Source organism: Tachypleus tridentatus, chromosome 13 (assembly GCF_004210375.1).
Source record: "Tachypleus tridentatus isolate NWPU-2018 chromosome 13, ASM421037v1, whole genome shotgun sequence".
NCBI lineage: Eukaryota > Metazoa > Arthropoda > Merostomata > Xiphosura > Limulidae > Tachypleus > Tachypleus tridentatus.
The window spans coordinates 185,309,515-185,329,577 of NC_134837.1; the positions used below are offsets into that span (position 1 = coordinate 185,309,515).

The 20,063-nt window shown below is 34.4% G+C and overlaps 1 protein-coding gene across 1 annotated transcript in view; it reads left to right on the plus strand.

The window, feature by feature from the left end:
• The window catches only part of LOC143239927 (mitochondrial S-adenosylmethionine carrier protein), a 72,302-nt gene continuing 52,239 nt past the window's right edge, over positions 1–20,063 (plus strand). Inside the window, exon 1 of the mRNA XM_076481590.1 lies at positions 1–407. Within this exon, the coding sequence (XP_076337705.1) occupies positions 252–407 (156 nt within the window). The 5' untranslated portion in view covers positions 1–251. The remainder of the gene's footprint in view (positions 408–20,063) is intronic.

Consider the following 20,063-nt stretch of genomic DNA (forward strand, 5'->3'; position numbering starts at 1 on the left):
TAACAAGAGATTAAGACAAGTTATAGCCTGAACGTTTTGAATCAGATTCAAGATTTAATCTTCTTCTTCTGAAATTCTAATAAGTTTAAAATCAAAAAACGTAATTTTTAAGGTTTTAAAACTGTGGAGGCTCTCATAAATTCTAGACATAATTAATTAGAACATAAAGAAAGAAAAGTGTTGTTTTATAAACCGAGTGTCCAAACTGGTTTATTGACAGACAACTTTGTCATGATTACCGTCCTGCCTGTATGGAAAAACTGCATGGAAAACTGGTAGTGGTTCCTTCTTTCAAGACTTCGTGTTTTGAGCAATTTTTGTTTGTAACTAGAGATATGTTATTCATTTCTTACAAGCTGCGATTGGAAGTATGTTATTTTTACACGCTTTCAAGCATTCCATTAGAGGTATGTTATTTTTACACGCTTTCAAGCATTCCATTAGAGGTATGTTATTTTTATGCATTCGACTAAAGGTATGTTATTTTTTACACGCTGTTAAATATTCGATTAAAAGTACGTTATTTTTGCATATTCGATTGAACGTATATTATTTTTATATATTAGAACGAAAGTATGTTATTTTTTACACGCTGTTACATATTCGATTCGAGGTATGTTATTTTAACACGCTGTTACATATTCGATTGGAGTTAATGTTATTTCTTTTAGGCTGTTAAAACACTTCTCAAATATTTCTGGTGCTTTAAAGATATTCTATACGAAGAATCAACGATAAAAATAAAACCTAAAGCATAAATGTTTGATAAAAACATATTGAAATATTTTAGTCACCATCTCGTACATTACATACAATGAACATCTTAAAAATGGGCTCGAAACCAATATAATAATGACAGATAAGGTAAATTAGTGCAATGGTTTATATTGACACAAATATGGTTTTGTAACATATGTTACGATCTATTTCATACATTGAAGATAAGCCAGTATGGCCAGGTGGTAAAAGCACTCGACTCATAATCCGAGGGTCGCAGGTTCGAATCCCCATCACACTAAACATGCTCGCCTTTTCAGCCCTGGGGTCGTTATAACGTGACGGTAAATCCCACTATTCGTTAGTAAAAGAGTAGCCCAAGAGTTGGCGGTGGGTGGTGATGACTAGACAGATGCCTTCACTCTAGTCTTACACTGCTAAATTAGGGACGGCTAGCGCAGATAGTCCTCGTGTAGCTTTGCGCGAAATTCAAAACAAAGAAACATACTTTCAAGACACATGAATGACGTCAGCACGGCTTTACTTCCAAATGTGTCTCGTGGAAGAGAGAAATAAGATATATTATTTGTTACTATTTTGTATGCATCGGCCAGTAACAAGGTTTTAACTATTTAAGGAGCCGTTTCTGTGGGTATGCATCCTCAGTTTCCAAACCCCTACAAAATTAATTGTCGACCTGTTCTCTAGCTGAACGTTTTTAATGACGTCACGATCTAAAAAAAAACATATAAAACCTTATTTAGTGGTTGGATCTCCTACAAAGAGTGGCCTTAATTAATATGCCTTCTAGTTAGTAGATTAATACTTGTGAAAAAGATGAGTCACACCTGAAAACTTTCACAGTTGACTTTGTATATCCTCTGGTTCTCAGTATGACAAATATTCATTTCTTATCTGATTCTCCGTTTTTTATGAAAACTAACACTGGAGAAACTATTCTGATGTAGTTAGTTTCTCTATAGTTCACCTGTCCAGTAGAACGACAAAAACCCAGAAGTAATACTGCTTAAACTTAACCCTAAAAGTAGATTTCACAGCAAAACCACCCGACCTACTGCTCACGCTGTACGTTTTCATGTATAATTCTCGTGAATCGTCGAAGATCGTCAATATATATTAATATGCCACAGGTACAAAGTCTTACGTTGTCTAAAACTACGAATAAAAGACATAATGGGCATAAGTACATTTTCGCATTGTAAACGAAAGGCGCGTGCTCGACAGTGTTTGGCTAAAGTCTCGGATGTTGCCATCTCAATGCACAGCGCCATTTCAAGAGGTGAGGTTTGATCTTGTCCACAATTATTAATCAAAAACAGGTTCTACTCCATCAAAACTTTATGTTGATAGCCCCGTCACACCGTATGGAACACGTTGACTTTTGGGTCTGGATTGACGAGTCACTCTGGGCAAACTGAGAAACACTATTCTTAACCACGACTCCTACGTTGTTTGTAAAACGATGTACAGGCTAATAGTAGATTTCTTAAACAATTTTATCAGACCATTTGTTTTTTCTTTGCTAAAAGCATTAAGGATGAAGGAACGCATAATTTAATCTGTAATACAGAAGACACGAAACCTTCACGTTGCAAAAATTAAAGAAAACAGAAATCACGAACCTTAAACAAGAATAAAAATACCCAGGAAAAACAAAGAGGAGGATGTGAAAGAGAACTCAAGAAGTTATAATCCGGATGCTTTTAAAATAGCAGTGTATATTGTAGTGGAATTTATACTGTGGAATTGTGCCCAATGTAATTTATAGTCTGGCAGTGTATAGTGTAAGTCTAATTTATATTCTATAAGTGTATAATGCAAGTGTTTATATTTTGGCAGTGTGCGTAATGCAACTTATATTCTGAGTTCAACTTACAATTACGTCCTTCGATCGCGGGCTAAAACACGAAATATTGGATTCCCATACTCAGGGGCCCGACATGGCCAAACGTGTTAAGGTGTGCGACTTAATCTGAGGGTCGCGGGTTCGCATCTCTGTCGCGCCAAACATGCTCGCCCTTTCAGCCGTGGGGGCGTTATAATGTTACGCTCAATCACATTAAAAAGTTGGTAAAAGAGTAGCCCAAGAGTTGGCGGCGAGTGGTGATGACTAGCTGCCTTCCCTCTAGTCTTACACTGCTAAATTAGGGACGGCTAGCACAGATAGATCTTCAGTAGCTTTGTGCGAAATTCAAAAAGCAAACAAACAAACCCATACTCCGGGTGCAGATAGCACAGTTAGCATATCGTGGTTTTTAAAAACAACGAAGAAAAATATTCAGTTATATAAAAAGTAGAGATAACAACGATTTGGTATTGGTCATTTAGCGTGAATTAAAACATGAATTACGAAACGAAAAACGAATAACAGCTTAATAAAGTGTCGTGAACCTTGAATAAATAAATTTGTTTATTTTTCTATTTGTCACTGGACCAATTTATCAGGCCTGTAATAGCCAAGTTGTTAAGGCTCTCAACTTGTAATCTGAGAATCTCAGGTTCGAATTCCTATCACACTAAATAGGTTCGTCCTTTCAGCCATGGGGCAATTATAATGTTATGGTCAATTCCACTAGTCGTTGATAAAAGAGTAGTCCAAGCGTTAGCGGTGGGTCGTGATGATTAGCTGCTAAATTAGGGACGGCTAGCGCAGATAGCCCTCGAGTAGCTTTGCGCGAAATTCAAAATAAACCAAACCAGAACGCATTTATCGTAGTAAGTTTGCTTTGCTCTTAAGTACAAAGCTGCACAGTAGGCTATATGTGCTCTTCCCTCCACGAGTATCCAAGCCTGGTTTTTAGCACTATATATCTTTAGATTTACTTTTGAGCCACTGGGGCGCGTCAGAGTATGAACTCAAGATGAACAAATGTATATATATTTAAAATGAATTACTGGTGATGTGAAAAATAAATAATAGACCTATCTACTCGTCTAGCTAACTATGAGACTGTTAGACCGCAAGAAAAGTTAAATGGCTGTTTATCTGGTCAGTTCGTTGAAAAGTCAGAAGGCTATTTGTCTAGCTGGCAGGATAATTAGCCAGCATAAAGTGAAGAAATTTCTCAGAATGGAGAAGGAATAAATTTAATTCGAAGTTTTTAAAACTTAGGAACAAGCCATAAACCTGTTGTTGTTGTTTTTAAAGATGGCGCTTTCGTATATAATGATTTGTATGTCTTATACTATGTCTGTTTTAATACTATAGGGATATTATATTATGGTAATAACATTTAGGGTTAGTGAATACCATGAGCTAGGAGTTCTGTGACAAGTCATTCGTATGACACATAACTATAAGTATTAGTATGTTTATTGCTAGTATTCAAACAACTCATAACGGTACAAGAACTCCTTGATTATAGAATGTTCAGAGTACAAAAAAGCGAGTTTAACCAAAAATGCAGTCGGAACAATGTCACCTACATCAGCGTAGGCCTAGGGTAGAAGTGTCTGTTTCCTTTCTACCATCCACCACTTTTACTGACCATTATTATTTTATATTATTTTCGCTCATACACACCTGCTTTAATAAACCAAGATAGGTAACAAATATAAATAATTTATGAAAATAAACAAACTTAGGACTAGATGAATATATAAGACGAAACTTCCTAGTCAATAATATTAAAAACAAACTTCAGTTGTATTTATTTCTCATAATTTTCAGCAGTTACTTTCCTTGTATGTTACAGCTTCTATGAACATAAGTGTGCCATTATTGGAGTAACTTAAACACAACTAGATAGGCATTCAGTGAAGGGCATACCTCCGCTCGTGATGGGCACAACACAATAAACCATTGTGTAGCTCTTTGATTAATAACAAACAAACCTGCATACCTTTTCCATGCAGCTCGACAAAACAAAATGTGTCCATATATATCAGCGAAAACGGACCACTTTTGGCAAGACAGGAATAAAATATACCCACCAACTTTGACTAGTGTATGGAGTGAATATAGTATGAAAAATTGCATTCCATGTTTTTGGGGTTTTTTTTTTCACGACCGTGCTGTCACGTTTACGTTTGACTTTGACCCTCCAAAAACCAACTTTTCAATTGGGTCATAATTCAACCGTTTACCAATTGTCTTCCAAATCCACTCAGCCATTTTCGATAGTCTCGCCTATAAATACACATACGCACGCAGGGTAATAAAAATATAACGTCCGTCCACTTTCAGTGATGGAGATAATTACTACAGGTTTATTAAGAACAAAACTATACTTGATACATTTATACGATTTTAGACATGCAATGAAAACAATGCAGAAACTCTAAAATGAAAGGAAATATGTTAATGTTTGTATCTCAAGACGGCTGGTATGGGTATTAAAACTTATATTAAAATAAAATAGAGAACGTTTTGACCTTTTTAGGTCATCTTCAGGTTAACAAAGAGAATTTGCAACCGTTTGTTATTTTATTTTAATAAAAGTTTTAATACCCATACCAGCCGTCTTGAGATAGATTTTTACTTCAAGTGGGTTTCTCGTCATTACGTATTGTAATGTTTGTTTTTTAAATAAAGAAAGATTACGAAAATTCGCAAACTGAAATATGATACTAAACCGAGTTGACATTTTATGTATACTTTTAGCACATGCTACATATCATTTACAAAGTATGTGTCAAACTTCATACATTTTAAGTGTGAGAAATAAAAATGGGTAACAGAAACGTCACCCTTGCGGTTGTGATAAGGTTAATAAAGGTGAACCTTATGGTCGAGGTTGCAGTGTTTCCTTCGTGATTTGATACTATGCGAATGAATATAGGAAGTTTGTTTGTTTTGGAATTTCGCGCAAAGCTACACGAGGCCTATCTGCGCTAGCTGCCCCTAATTTAGCAGCCGTGGGGCGTTATAATTTGACGGTCAATCCCACTATTCATTGGTAAAACAGTAACCCAAGGGTTGGTGATACATGGTGATGAATAGCTGTCTTTCCTCTAGCACACTGCTAAATTAGGAACGAATAGCGCACATAGCCCTCGAGTAGCTTTGCGCGAAATTCAAAACAAACAATTTCTGAGTCAGAGGAATGGAAAGTGTGTGCCCTACAGCTTATGGAATTTAGAACTTAATATTAGTTTAAAATATTCCCCCTTCCCACACAGTGGCACATCGGTATATCTTCAGATTTACCGCTCTAGAAACAGGATTTAGATACTCGTGGGCAGAGCATAGATAGCCCACTGTATAGCTTTGTGCTTAATTACAAAACAAACATACAATGTTCATACGTAATAGTACCACTGGTTTAGCACAGCCTGGTACATAGGGCGTTCATTATCTTCAAGATACAGGATCCAAATTCTTCGCCGAATAGGTTTGCCATTTTAGGCTTGAGAGCGTTATAAAGTGAAGACTAAACCCATTATTCGTTGTTAGAGTAACCCCACATTCGGCAGTAGGTATTGCTGCTCATTTGCCTTCCTTCTGATTATGGACGGCAGCAGGTAGACCTAATAGATTTGTCATGTAAAAAACAAGTAAACAGTCGTACTGAACAAATGTAACATATATACAGCATTTAAATATATGCATGCGCAAACTTAAATTAACTCTTATCGAGATACATATTAAAATATCGTTGTCGAGTATTTTATCGACAATAAAATGACTGCTCAGAGTAAATGAGAAGTAATCCGACTGGGATACAATTTGTATGTAATACATACTACCCTAAAATACACATGTATGTACAAATATACTACATGTATTTCTGCAGAGTCACCAAAAGTGTTCTCTTTCAAGGGTAAATAAAACCAAAATTAAGAATAACGAATATTTTTATATCTTGCTTTTGAAGTTCATGTGTCATGCTGTATTGTTGCCTTCATAGTGAATAATTCTTCTCGTGATTCATGGCATGTGCACATTTTACTGACGTCATGACAATGCAAGTTGTAACGTTAAGCGTCCCCTATGTGACATCATTTTAATGTCTACTGACCGAATGGCAGAAAACACGCTAGTGTATAGTGGTGCGAATGGTTGAAATAGACGAAATAACAAAAATCCAATCTGGCTAATCAATTATTCGAAGAAATAACGTTCACAATATAAACGTTGTGATCTTGGAAGTGAATACACAAACAGCACATTTAACCTGTGTTACTACTTTGTAGAAGGTATTGTGTTACAGTAGCGTTCAAACTTCCTTTTTATACAACTTGTTCAAAGTATACCTTTCCTTCAATTTCATCAGCTACTAGTTTCTGCTATTTTATTATCTTCAAGTTGCTTTATCTGAACTGATCACTTCAATATGGTCAGTTTTGAATACTGCAAATGTTCAATTACTTTTCCGATTGGTATCGCATTATCAACTTGTTTTCATGTCTTTTACTATTGGTCAAGTCCAAATACACATTACTTCATCATGTTGAGTAAATATCTGTATGTACGTGTTACAACACTCAGTGTAAAGAATCGAGAAAAAAATAGAGTTAAATCACCTATCTTCTACGTAAGATGCATAGGAACACCTTGCGGTTAATAGCAGGATTAATTGTAATTCTCGTGATGTGTTTATGTAGCTCGTGACCCTATACTTAGTCCTAGAACCACAAGTAATTTTTTGCATCAATAGTTTGGAAAGTGTCCTTACAAAACGGATACGAACCTGGATCTCATCTTCAACTTTAAAATTAAGAATTCAAGACATTTGTTATGTGTTATTTGTTAGGTAGTAACGTACCACATGGTAAAAATCGAACTAGTTGGTTAATGAACAATTTTATATGTTTCTTATTAAACAAAGGCTTCCTGAGCCGCGACGTGTGACAAACGAGGAAAACAGATATTAGAAATACTATTGTTACTTGTCTTTAATATGGAGATCGCTTAATTTAGGAGCAATGTGTAAATAATAATAATAATAAGGTCCCCAGTGTGATTTTATGGCTAAAAGTTAAATTTATACGTAACATGAAAGAATGGAGTGTAACTGGTAAACATGTAAGTAAACTTCTGTAAACAAATATTTATATAAACATGTAAGTAAACTTCTGTAAACAAATATTTATATAAACATGTAAGTAAACTTCTGTAAACAAATATTTATATAAACATGTAAGTAAACTTCTGTAAACAAATATTTATATAAACATGTAAGTAAACTTCTGTAAACAAATATTTATATAAACATGTAAGTAAAATTCTGTAAACAAATATGTATATAAACATGTAAGTAAACTTCTGTAAACAAATATTTATATAAACATGTAAGTAAACTTCTGTAAACAAATATTTATATAAACATGTAAGTAAACTTCTGTAAACAAATATTTTTATAAATATGTAAGTAAACATCTGTAAACAAATATTTACATAAACATGTAAGTAAACTTCTATAAACAAATATTTAGTTCGTGTTTCTGGTATGGTCTTTATCGTCATTGAAAGTGTGAAAGCTTATAACTGTTGTACAAACAGTGTAGCGAGAGACGACTGTTTGTATAAACAGTATAGCAAGAGACAAGCGTTTGTATAAACGGTGTACCAAGAGACAACCATTTGTATAAACAGTATAGCAGGAGACAAATCTGTTGTATAAACAGTTCAGCGAGAGTCAAGTCTGTTGTATATAGCCTACATTTATTGTGAGCAACAAGCCCACTTTCGACAGATTATAGACAATGTTTTTATAAAAAGTTGACAACCATAAGAACGGGTTTGCTTACTCAATATTCTTACGTTATGATAGTTCAAGCGAAAATGGATTATTAAAATAAGTGTCATTAACAAACTACAAAAATAATAAACTTGACATAACAATGAAATATAATTCATTAGACGCTCTTTGAAGCAATGGATATTTTTCAAGACAAATATTTGTTAAGTACTTGTACCAAGTGCAGGTGTTTATAAAGTGTTTCTTGTACTTGGACTAAAGTAGGTACTCTTGCTGATTTCGTAATATCTCATAATGATGTACAGACATTTGCTTCTAATAGTTCAGATGGAGTGGTACTTACATGGTTGCCTAGCGTTTATATACTTTAAGTTTCTGAAAGACATCATTCGTGCCTGAAAAAACAGATAAGATCAAAATTATAATTGAAACATTGAGGTCTCGTGTAAAGAAATGTAAAAACAAATATTAACACTCTTTACTTAACAACAATCTGGTGGGAAGGAGTTGATAGTACGATTCTAGTGTTACTTTATATGCAGGACTTAGTAGTACATTATGGTGCTATTTTATATGAAGGACTTGGTTGTATAATTCTGGTGTTATTTTATGTGAACTTGGTTGTATAATTCTGGTGCTATTTTATATGAAGGACTTGGTTGTATAATTCTGGTGCTATCTTATATAAAGGACTTTGTTGTATAATACCGGTGTTATTTTATGTGAAAGACTTGGTAAAAGACAGGTTACAGAATACTGGAAGTAATAAAATAACTACAGTGACAAAACACGTAAAACGTTAGAAATATCCTGTCTGATCAGTTGTAACTGGTACTTAGACCTACAATGGTTTAGGCTTTGCCTACGATTCACTGTTGTGATACAGTAATAACCTTTCGTTTTAGGGTTGAAGCAATAACCAACCATCGTATAGAGAACGATGAAATATCATATACGCACCAATCCATCACCATTTAAAAGTTACCTATTTAGTTTAGCTTGCAGGGTAGATAAATTTTAACCACGAGTCAGGTGAAACTAGGACTAACCTAGCAACTTGATGTTTTTCATTCCGGGCTTAATTTCTTGTTCTAACAGATATTGCTATCCATTCAAAAATTAGTGAACGAACCAAAAGAAAAAAAAAAAAAAGCCGAAATTCTGCTTTAACCTAAAATGTAGGCGTTATCTCATTAATACAGAAAAATAAATCAACTTGGCAATGCTAACACTACATCAATTTATGTACGTTTATCTTAGCTCCTAAGTTACATCACATTTTGTCCGGTGTAATTCAGCTGTGATTCTTACATTAATTAGCAGACTAAATTGATGTAACATTTAGTAATATAATATCCATTTATTTCGCTGTTTATGACACGATATTTAGTGTTTGAGGTAAAGCAAAATTTGGACATAGGTATTGACTCGAGCATTTTTTTATAGATTTCAAGTAATTTTATTTCGATATTACATCACCCCAAAGCGCTTACACTATAATTATTGCTATTAAACTAGACCTTTAAAGAGAACCATCTCGGGCACAGAAGTAAAATACAGGTCAGGAAATTTATATTACACAAATTATCGAGGAGATAACACGGGATTGGAAAATATCTTACCCGTAGCAATATGTGGGAAAAACCTAGAAATAACAGTAACATCGGACGACACTATTTCTAAACTGATTTTTTTCAAAATTATAAGTGTATAAGTACTTTATACAACTAAACATCAGTTAGATGCATGCTTTTGTTAGGTAGACGCAGTATCACCTTGCTTCGTGCCGCTAGGGCTATAAGGTGTTTAATAAAATTTGTGCGTGAAGTAAAACCCACGTAGCCGTTCACTACAGTATTTAACGTGCTTACTTTTAGGACTTATTTTTCCTTTGATGCGAATAATAAACTCATTTATTTTGAAAATCATTTAAAAATGGATTGTACAGTTATGACATACCAAATTTGTTAAAACTGTGTACACTCAACTTTCCTCTTCACAGTTCAAACAACTCATAAAAAGAAAACTTGCACCATTTTTCTTGCTTCTGTTAAACGAGGCCTAGGAGCACTGGCAATTTCAGAATTTTAAGACATACCACGTGACTCCAGAATTAAACGTACGCAAGGATGGTGAATAAAACTTTTCAGACCTGTTCTAGCAGTGCATAATGTTCAGGATAAAACAGAACATTTCATAGTTTTAACATGAAGGGCCTGATGGTTAAGTTCGGAAATTACGAATGCACGTCTCCGAACACGTTGTTCCTACATGGTTACCTAATGGTCCATCCAGCCAATAGGTGTAAAACTTCTTAGCTTACAAAACATACTCTCCGACCCAAAAGTAGTAGGGATTAAGGTCGTAAAAGGGGAAGAGAAAAGATCATGAATAATTAACATTTAACCATGTGAAGAATAAAGTACTTTTGTTTCGCTTTTATTTCTTTTGTTTACAATTTGTTTGATTAAAAACAAATACTGGCGTTTTAGATGGAGCATTGTCTATAAAAGGTATACAATTTTAAAAAAAAAAGCATAATAGCCCGACCAACACACTCATGTAAAATGACGCTGTACCATTCTAGTTGTGTGATGTTTTGATATGCAAGTATATTAAATTTTTCATTAATGTATATCAAGAAAATTGCGTTACTTATTTAAATCACCCAGATGATTCATTTTTATTGTTTTCATCTTGGAATTATAGATGTATAGTTGTTATTATTGTAGTTTTGTTATAAAGATTATTAGTCCCAGGTGGCTCAGTGAAAATAAGTCTGAGGGTTTATAACGTCAAAGATCGGGTTTCAATACCTGCGGTGAGCAGAGTACAGCTATTTCATGCTTGACAAGAAACAAACAAACAAAGATCATTTTGCATTGTAAGCTTAGTATATGGATTTAGGACTAACCTACATTTCTCAAGTTGATCGAGCCTTAAGAGATAGTATTGGGTTTACGGTCGAAAATATCGTTAACAACGAAGCTACAAACTGGCGAAACAATGCATTATTATCTTTATAAGCATGAATGTAAGAAAGGTGTAGCTGGATAGCTGTGTTCATTGGTGGGTTGATGGTTTCAAGTTAAACAGATAACTTTCTTTAAGTGGAGGTTTATTTTAATCTGTACGGAATATTTAAAAAAAATTTTAAAAAAGTGTCCAGTATACTAAGGACCATGATACAGGAAAAATCTATTATTTCTTTTAATCTAATAATTATCATTACTGAAAACAGAAGAATGTTTGCCTTTTACTAATCAACATTAATGTCTAAGTTTTTGTAGTAACAACCCTAAACATATTAGCTTAAATATCCCAATAAATTTACCTCAATAATACATAATTACGACCAAATTAACTTGAAAATTTTCTTCATAAATGTAATTATGCAGTAATTATTATTGATAAAATTACGTTTACCTAAATATAATTGGAAAAATCATGCAACAAAAGGGTTACATTTATTTTGCTATCGTATATTGTTCTGACCTCAGTATAAGTTTAAAGTATATACATAATAATTTGTAAAAGGAATTTTATGTATGTACTTTGAACAAGTATGAAACGTTTAAAAATGGGATTCACAACAAAAATACACCACAACTTGGTATTTCATCATTGTGACATATCTGGTACAGTACAGATTACGCGTGGTTTAGTGCTTAGTGTGTGGAACTGCGAATCTCAGGATCCATGGCTAGATTACCATTGCTTCAAAATTGCGCTCGTCACCCTAAGATCTTATTGTGGGTGCATAATCTTACTATAATGAACGTAGTGTGTGTGGATATACTTCAATGTGTCTAGGTACGTGATCGAAATTTAGTGTAGCGCCATCTGTTGACAGTTACCACACACAAACATTCATAAAAATATTCACCTGTTGCATCTGGGATTCAGACAGTTAGAGAAATAACTATAGTATTTACAGAAACCATTTCTTTACAACACATCATGAAAGTTAAATAAAACTTCTCTCCTCACAACATCAACATGACAATGTGGGAGATGTTGATTATATTTTATTGAAGTAGGTTCAAGAAATGAAATACAAACCTCATATATAACCCGATCGCTTTTGAAAGCGCTCTGATTATAACGTTTGTATTACATTTGTATCAATACTTCTTGAACCTACGTATTTTTATAACATCATGGCCGTAGTTTATAAATATAGTACTGAGAAACTGGAGTTATTAAAAACCTTTTTTCAGTAAAAATCTTTTACTGAGGGTCGCGGGTTCAAATTCCCATCGCACCAAAGTGCTCGCCCTTTCAGCCGTGGGGGCGTTATAATGTGACGATCAATTTCACTATTCGTTGAAAAAAGAGTAGCCCAAGAGTTGGCGGTGGGTGGTGATAACTAGTTGCCTTCCCTCTAGTCTTACACTGCTAATTTAGGGACAGCTAGTGCAGATAGCCCTCGTGTAATCGCACGATTATACATCTTTACATCTGAACTACATTTATATCTATATACAAATTAATGGCAATTTGTATTATTGGCACCATGTAATTGATGACGTCTGTATCTAGACCACCAATAGTTTACACAATTTATATCAAATCATTTAATAACTTTGTATCCAAACCACCGGTAGCTTACACAATTTATATCAGTGTATCTCAGAACGGCTGGTATGGGTTTCAACACTTTTTATGATAAGCAGAGAACAGCGTTTTGTCCTTCATAGGTCATCTTCAGGTTAACAAAGAGAGAGTATAACCGACCGTTCCCGGGTACAGGATTGCAGTTGATGTTAGGTTATTAATTAGTACGGGTATAAAAATGTTCCTTTATATTGGTTTCATTTTGGTTTTAGTTGTTGTATAAGTAGAGTTTCTTTGATGTTACGTTTATTTACATTTATTTCCCTACTTAGTATCTGGGTATCTTATATGGCTATGTTGTGTTTATTTGATTTGCAGTGTTCAAAAACGTGTGAAGGTGTTTGTGTTTTTTTTTTTTTGTTCTTTGAATCTGATTTCCATTTTTCTGCTTGTTTTTCCAATATAGAAGTCGTGGCAGTTGTTGCATTGTATTTTATAAATAGTGTTGGTGTTGTGTTTCTCAGTGTAGTTTTTATATAGTATGGGTTTAGTTTTGTACCTGGTTTTTGAATAAATTTGGTGTTTACTGGAATGTTGTGTTTTGTTATAAGTTTTTTTTTTCCAAATGTTGGTTATTTTTTCGCTGATGTCGGGAAGATACGGTGTAAGGTTTTGTAGTTTGTTGTATCTTAGGATTTATTATTATTTGTTTGTTGTTGATCTGAATGTATGCGTATCCTTTTTTCAACGGTTTTTGGAGGAAATTTGTTGATGTTGAGGAAGAGTTGTTTTATTTTGTTGATTTCATCGTTAATTTTTATCGGTTGAGCATAGTTTTGTGGCTGTGTTTGTAATCCCGTATGGGCGATTTTACTCTAGATTTCTGTTTTGAATTGTGTATCAGTTCTTGTGATCTTGAGGTTAAGAAATGCTGTTTGGTTAGTTTTTTCCTGTTCACAGGTGAACATAATGTTAGGGTGTATCGATTTAACGTGGTTGAAAAAACTAAGTGTGTGTTCTGTAGATGTGAACCCAGCAGTTGTATCATCAATATATCTGTGCCAGTATATTGGTGTATGTAAGGCTGAATTGATCGCTTGTGATTCAATCTGTGTCATAAAAAAATTGGCTAGAACTAGCATTTCTTAACCTCTAGATAACCACCAGTATCTTACACAGTTTATAAAACATTAAAGCATAGATAAAGTATGAAGTGAAAGGGTGTGCTTATGAAGTATAAACAAACATCCTGTGACTTATTTTCAAAGTAGACTCGTTTACTCGCCTCTCAATGTTAGAGCAGTATGTCTATGGACTCACACCACAAGAAATCGGGTTTCGATACCTGTAGTGAGCAGAACATAGATAGCCCATTGTGTAGCTTCGTGTTTAATTATAAATAAACAAACAAACTCTTTTACTCAAAACTTTGTCTACACTTGAGCGCTTCATAGGCCAGTAAACCCTTTCATTTTGTATGTTATTTATAGATTAGTGCTTTGTGAGAGAGTAAACTATCTGTCTATATTGTCCGTATTTTTGTGTTTTATAAGTTGGTCACCTCTTTTGATCAACCCTTTTTCTATACTTAAGCTCTTTACAAGTAAGTATGGTCTTTCTTTCTGTACTTTGTTCATCTCAGTAGGTTTATAAGTTAGTACAGTCTTTTATTGTATACGTATGTTGGTTTGGTATGAGAAAAAGACCATTGTTTAAACCTGTCGTATTGGCAATATTTTCCATCCCTAAATCTTGGAATAGGAAGAGACCATTTTCTAGTTTTTCATGCTTTCCTACCCTTGTTTCGTGCGTATTCTAAATGTCTTCATTATAAATGGTAATGTTTCTTTCTAAATGTTACTCAGAACAACTTTGATTATGTTGGCGAGCTTATGTCTTTCAGCAACAAAAACTTCAGGAAACCTCATAATTTGATCCTTTAGTACCTTTTATGAAGCAAATGACCAGTTTTATGTGGCTTATGTATCAACCAACACATAACGTTTTATTAGGTTGGACAGCAACTGAATCAGTTGATTGTGAATTATTTTATTCTGGTAATTCTTCTAGGACCTTATTTCACGACATGGTGGAACAAGACTAAACATTGCCTAAATCAGAAAATTTTCCTTTCACCGGTTGAAGATATTCATCTTGTAAATGTTTTGTCTCTTCTACAACCAGATACAGACTTTCATATATCGATTATTTGGTTGATTATTCTCTCGAGGCTCTAACTTTTTTCACAACTAAAACTCCTCCAGATGATCTACTGGCTTTTCATGCTCACTTAAAAAGTGTTTCCACGCTTTTATAGTCCTTTGATCTTCTTCCTTGGTGATTCACCAATAACTCTGAGATCTCGCACCGCTACAAACGGGTTTTTGATACTCGTGGTGAGCACAGCACAGATAGCCCATTGTGGCTTTGCTGTTAAACCAATATTAGTATTGTATCCACTGCCTTGATATGTGTTTCATTAACAAGTTACTATATGTAATACATTCTTCAGAATTTTGATCAGGAGTTATCAGACCTCTGAGTCGAACTTTGACCATTTAACTACATCACCAAAATTAAATACACTTTTTACTTCGTCATTTTCAAAACAAGCTGTGTTTTTGTCGTTGTTTTTTTTTCTAGACCTGCATAATAACAGATTGTACCAATGGAGTCTTCAAGCTGCATTATTTTTCTTCAGTTGACAATGTGTTAATTTTGTTTGATTCCTCACGGTGTACAAACGTAAAACGAGGGCGCTTTCAGTTCCTCAATGTTCCACACACCCGCTCTTCTTTTCCTTCATTTATAATCAGAATTTCTTTTTATTAGCTTTAGTATTTAACCACTTTTTTCGAGGTTATGACTGTTTTAGTTGCAATTTTTGTTTATTTTGTTTATGAATTTCGCGCAAAGCTACTCGAGGGCTATCTGCGCTAGCCGTCCCTAATTTAGCAGTGTAAGACTAGATGGAAGGCAGCTACTCATCACCATGTACCGCCAACTCTTGAGCTACTCTTTTACCAACGAATAGTGGGATTGGCCGTCATTATAGCGCCTCCACGGCTGAAAGGGCAAACATGTTTGGTGTGACTGGGATTCGAACTCGCAACCCTCAGATTACGAGTCGATTGCCTTAACCACCTGGCCATACCGGGCCTCTCATTTTTGGAAACTTAAAAAAAATATATAGTTTTATACGTTTATCCCGCGCGTTTCATGAAGCAAGTTTTGTTGTTGTTAGGCACATATTTAAATGATGGGCTATATATGCTGTGCCCATCGCGGTGTCGAAACACAATTTTTAGAGTTATAAGCCCACATACTCACTGCTGATCCACTGGGAGGCTACTGAAACGTATGTGTAAACATTTTTTATTTATTTGTTGTAAATTAACAGTAATAAATATATGTTTTTAATATTTTAAAGATATTTTGATCTTGTTGCATTTTTATTAATTACTTCCCTGAACAATATGTATGTTTGATGTGTGTGCATATACATATATATCTATTTATATGAATATTATATTCAATATGAATATTAGCCTATGTAGTTAACAAAACGTTTTAAAAACTTTGAGCTAAACATTTGTGTCCTGGGCATTCCCAACAAAGGAAGAAACGTCTTCTGAATGGAAAATAAAACTCAATTTTCCACTCCTTTCCTTCCATTGGATACCCGCACCAGACACGCTCGGTTAACAGAAGAATAGCATGAGTTATTCTTATTGATTGTTACTGACCAAGGAGCTACACAAAGGGCTGTCTATGCTCTTTCCACCATTGTTATTGAAACCCGATTTCTATCGGTAGAAGTCCGCAGACATACCACTGTGCCACTAGGGACCCATAGCAAGAGAGGGAATATTATAAGCGTACAGTGACGCCCACAAATAAACTTATTGTTAAAATTATTTTTGTTTAGTAGTTTCTCCTTATTCTGATTATCTGATATCGACGTCATTTTTACATCTATACAGTCATTTTCAGTTCATTATTATTAATATAGTGTTAACCCTAACTTCTAAACAGTTTAATTTGTACCAAACGCACTTAAGGGACACGAAATAACCACGCTGGGTTACAATAACCTAATTTAACTTACTCTTATGATTTTTTAACCGCAAGCTAGACGAAGAGGTCAAGTCAACGACATAACACCAAACAAATGTTCTTCAGAAAACATGATACAGGCACAACCTGGAGTTGTATGTACAGTTTTATTCTTCCGTTTAATCTCGAACCAGTTTACTTGTATCTTAAAACGTGTACTGCCTATTAAATGCTTTGTTACGTGAGTGAAATCTTTCTTATTTATTTATTTTGTTTCTAAAAAGAAAAAGAAAAAGAGGGCGCTGATTTATGATGCAACCGGTCTTAAAGTACAATTTGCTTTGTGCCTTTTAGGTAATCTGTAAAATATTCCACGATATGAATGTACTGGTTTGGTTTGGTCATTTATAAATCGTTTCAGATACCCATGCTTCACTGGAATTCTCTAAAGAAACTTTTGTAAACTTTCCCCTCTCAACTCTGTTCGATTGGGGTTCAGTTTCTTAAATTTAGTGTTCGAGATTTTCCTGTAAAACATTTTTTATGTGTGTTTAATGAAGTTACGTGTTTCAAATCTCCAAATTCTATATCTTATATGAGTTTCTGTAACTTTTTAGGATCCCCGCTCAGTGGCCAAGCGGGAAGTCTGAAGACTGATAACGCTAAAACACACGAAACTCGTTAAGGTGAAAACTATAACAATCTGAGAACGCTAAGTCTAAACATTTAGTGACTGTATTGATAATTTTGGCATTATTTGGTTTAAATGGATGTGGTTTGTTTTTGAATTTCGCGCAAAGCTACACGAAGGCTATCTGCGCTAACCGTCCCTAAGTTAGCAGTGTAAGACCAGAGGGAAAGCAGCTAGTCATCACCACCCACCGCCAACTCTTGGGCTTTTTTCACCAATGAATAGTGGGATTGGCCGTCACATTATAATGCCCCCACGGCTGAAAGGGAAAGCATGTTTGGTGCGACGGGGATTTGAAACCGCGATCCTCGGATAACGAATCGAGTGCCTTAACCACCTGGCCGGCCATGCCGGACCTTAAATGAATGTGAGTTAGTGGTGTGCATAGTGGTGCGATTGGGTAGGCTCAAGCCCCTGCCCTTATGCCCCAAAACTCCTTTTTTCTCTATCTTTAAAAACTACCAATAAATTCTAAAGGTTACACCTGACTCCACACGTTGCTCACTACGAGTAATTAGAAGCAAAAAAAAAACAGTATTAAAATAAATGACACACAGGGCCATTTTAGGTCTTTTTAGTCAAAAAAAAAGTTTTATATGCTAGGAAGAGTTAATTCGCAACAATTCACTGACCAACTAAATGTACCAGAGGCAACCTATAATTCTCCTTAGCATACATACCAACCAGAAAAAAAAAACATAAACAAGCACTACGTTTATAATGCCTTGTGGATATTACTAGTTTAATAATTGTGTGTGTGTTTTCTTGTAGCAAAGCCATAGCGAGCTATCTGCTGAGCCCGCCGAGGGAAATCAAACCTCCTGATTTTAGCATTGTAAATTCGTAGATTTACCGCTGTACTAGGGGGGGGGGGCATTAATAATTGTCCAAAAGTTATGTTTCATTACATAGAAACTTTCATGACTTTTGGAATGTTATTAATTTCAATCTTAAACCTCGTGACAGTTCCCTTTCTTCGCTGATACGTTAATAACCTGTAAAGGATTTTCTAATAAAGTTGACACACTAAACACTTCTTGTTCTAAGACATAAAACTGTTTGATTTTTTCGAATCTTATTTCAGTAATACTACATTTTCTGGTTTTCTTTTTATTTGTAGTTAAGCACAAATCTAAGAAATGGGCTAACTGTGCTGTACCCATCATAGCGAACGAAACTCGCTTTCTAGCGTTTGTAGTTCGAAGACGTACCACTAGGAGAAATATCTTTTTTTTTTTTTCTTCTGAAACTTGGTAATATGCTGCAAGTTTATTAAACTCAATTTTGAGACAAGTTTTTCAAAACTTTCTAACATATTATTTCTTTCTTTTTAGTCGCCGGATGACAGTTCATAGAACGACACACTTTTATTGAAGATGTTGTTTTTTTCAAGTAACATCTTTTAGCTCATGACTCCATCATACCAAGCATGGGGAGCGCATATTTCCGATTCAGTTTTATTACTCATCACGTTCTCTACCTGTCTACACTCAAATTAAAATTCTTTTCGACTGGATTAGAGTAAATTAATTTGTGAGACTTTAGGAATGATCAAATATATCAATCTGAAGAGTTTTACCTCCTGAAACCAAAACTGTAATTAGTTCACAAATAATTCAAGAGACGACGGAGCTATGAGCTAATATTTTATACTAGATTAAAAAAGAACAACTTCAGAGCCATTGTATGAGCCTTTATGCTGCGATTAAAAACATAAAAGTCGGTGAAAGATGAGAGAATTTAGCCTAATATTTACCGTGCATAAACAACCTATTGATGTCTTAACGTGCTACGTATTTTGGGTTCGTGGGTACACTATAAGCGTTAGGGTAAAGTTGTACTATTCAATCAGACAGAAATAGCATAAGACATGACAGTTTGTCGCTGTTGAATAGTTAGCTGCTTTCATCTATTAGTCCATAACCACGTACAGCTATTCGTAGACACTACCGTTGCCATGAAAATGAAACTCTAACATTACTTTTCAAATGAAAATTAAAATTAGCACTACTATTACTACTGAAACGAAACTCCAACATTACATTATTTTAAAAATGAAAATGAAAATTAGCTACTACTAAAATCAAAATTGCAACATCACTTTTCAAATAAAAAATTAAACTTAGCACTACTATTACTATGAAAATGAAACTGCAACATACTTTTGAAATGAAAATGAAACTTAGGATTACTATTACTACGAAAATGAAACTGCAACATCACTTTTCACATAAAAATTAAACTTAGGACTACTATTACTACGAAAATGAAACTCCAACATTACTTTTGAAATGAAAATTAAACTTAGGACTATTATTACTACGAGAATGAAACTGCAACATCACTTTTCAAATAAAAATTAAACTTAGGACTACTAT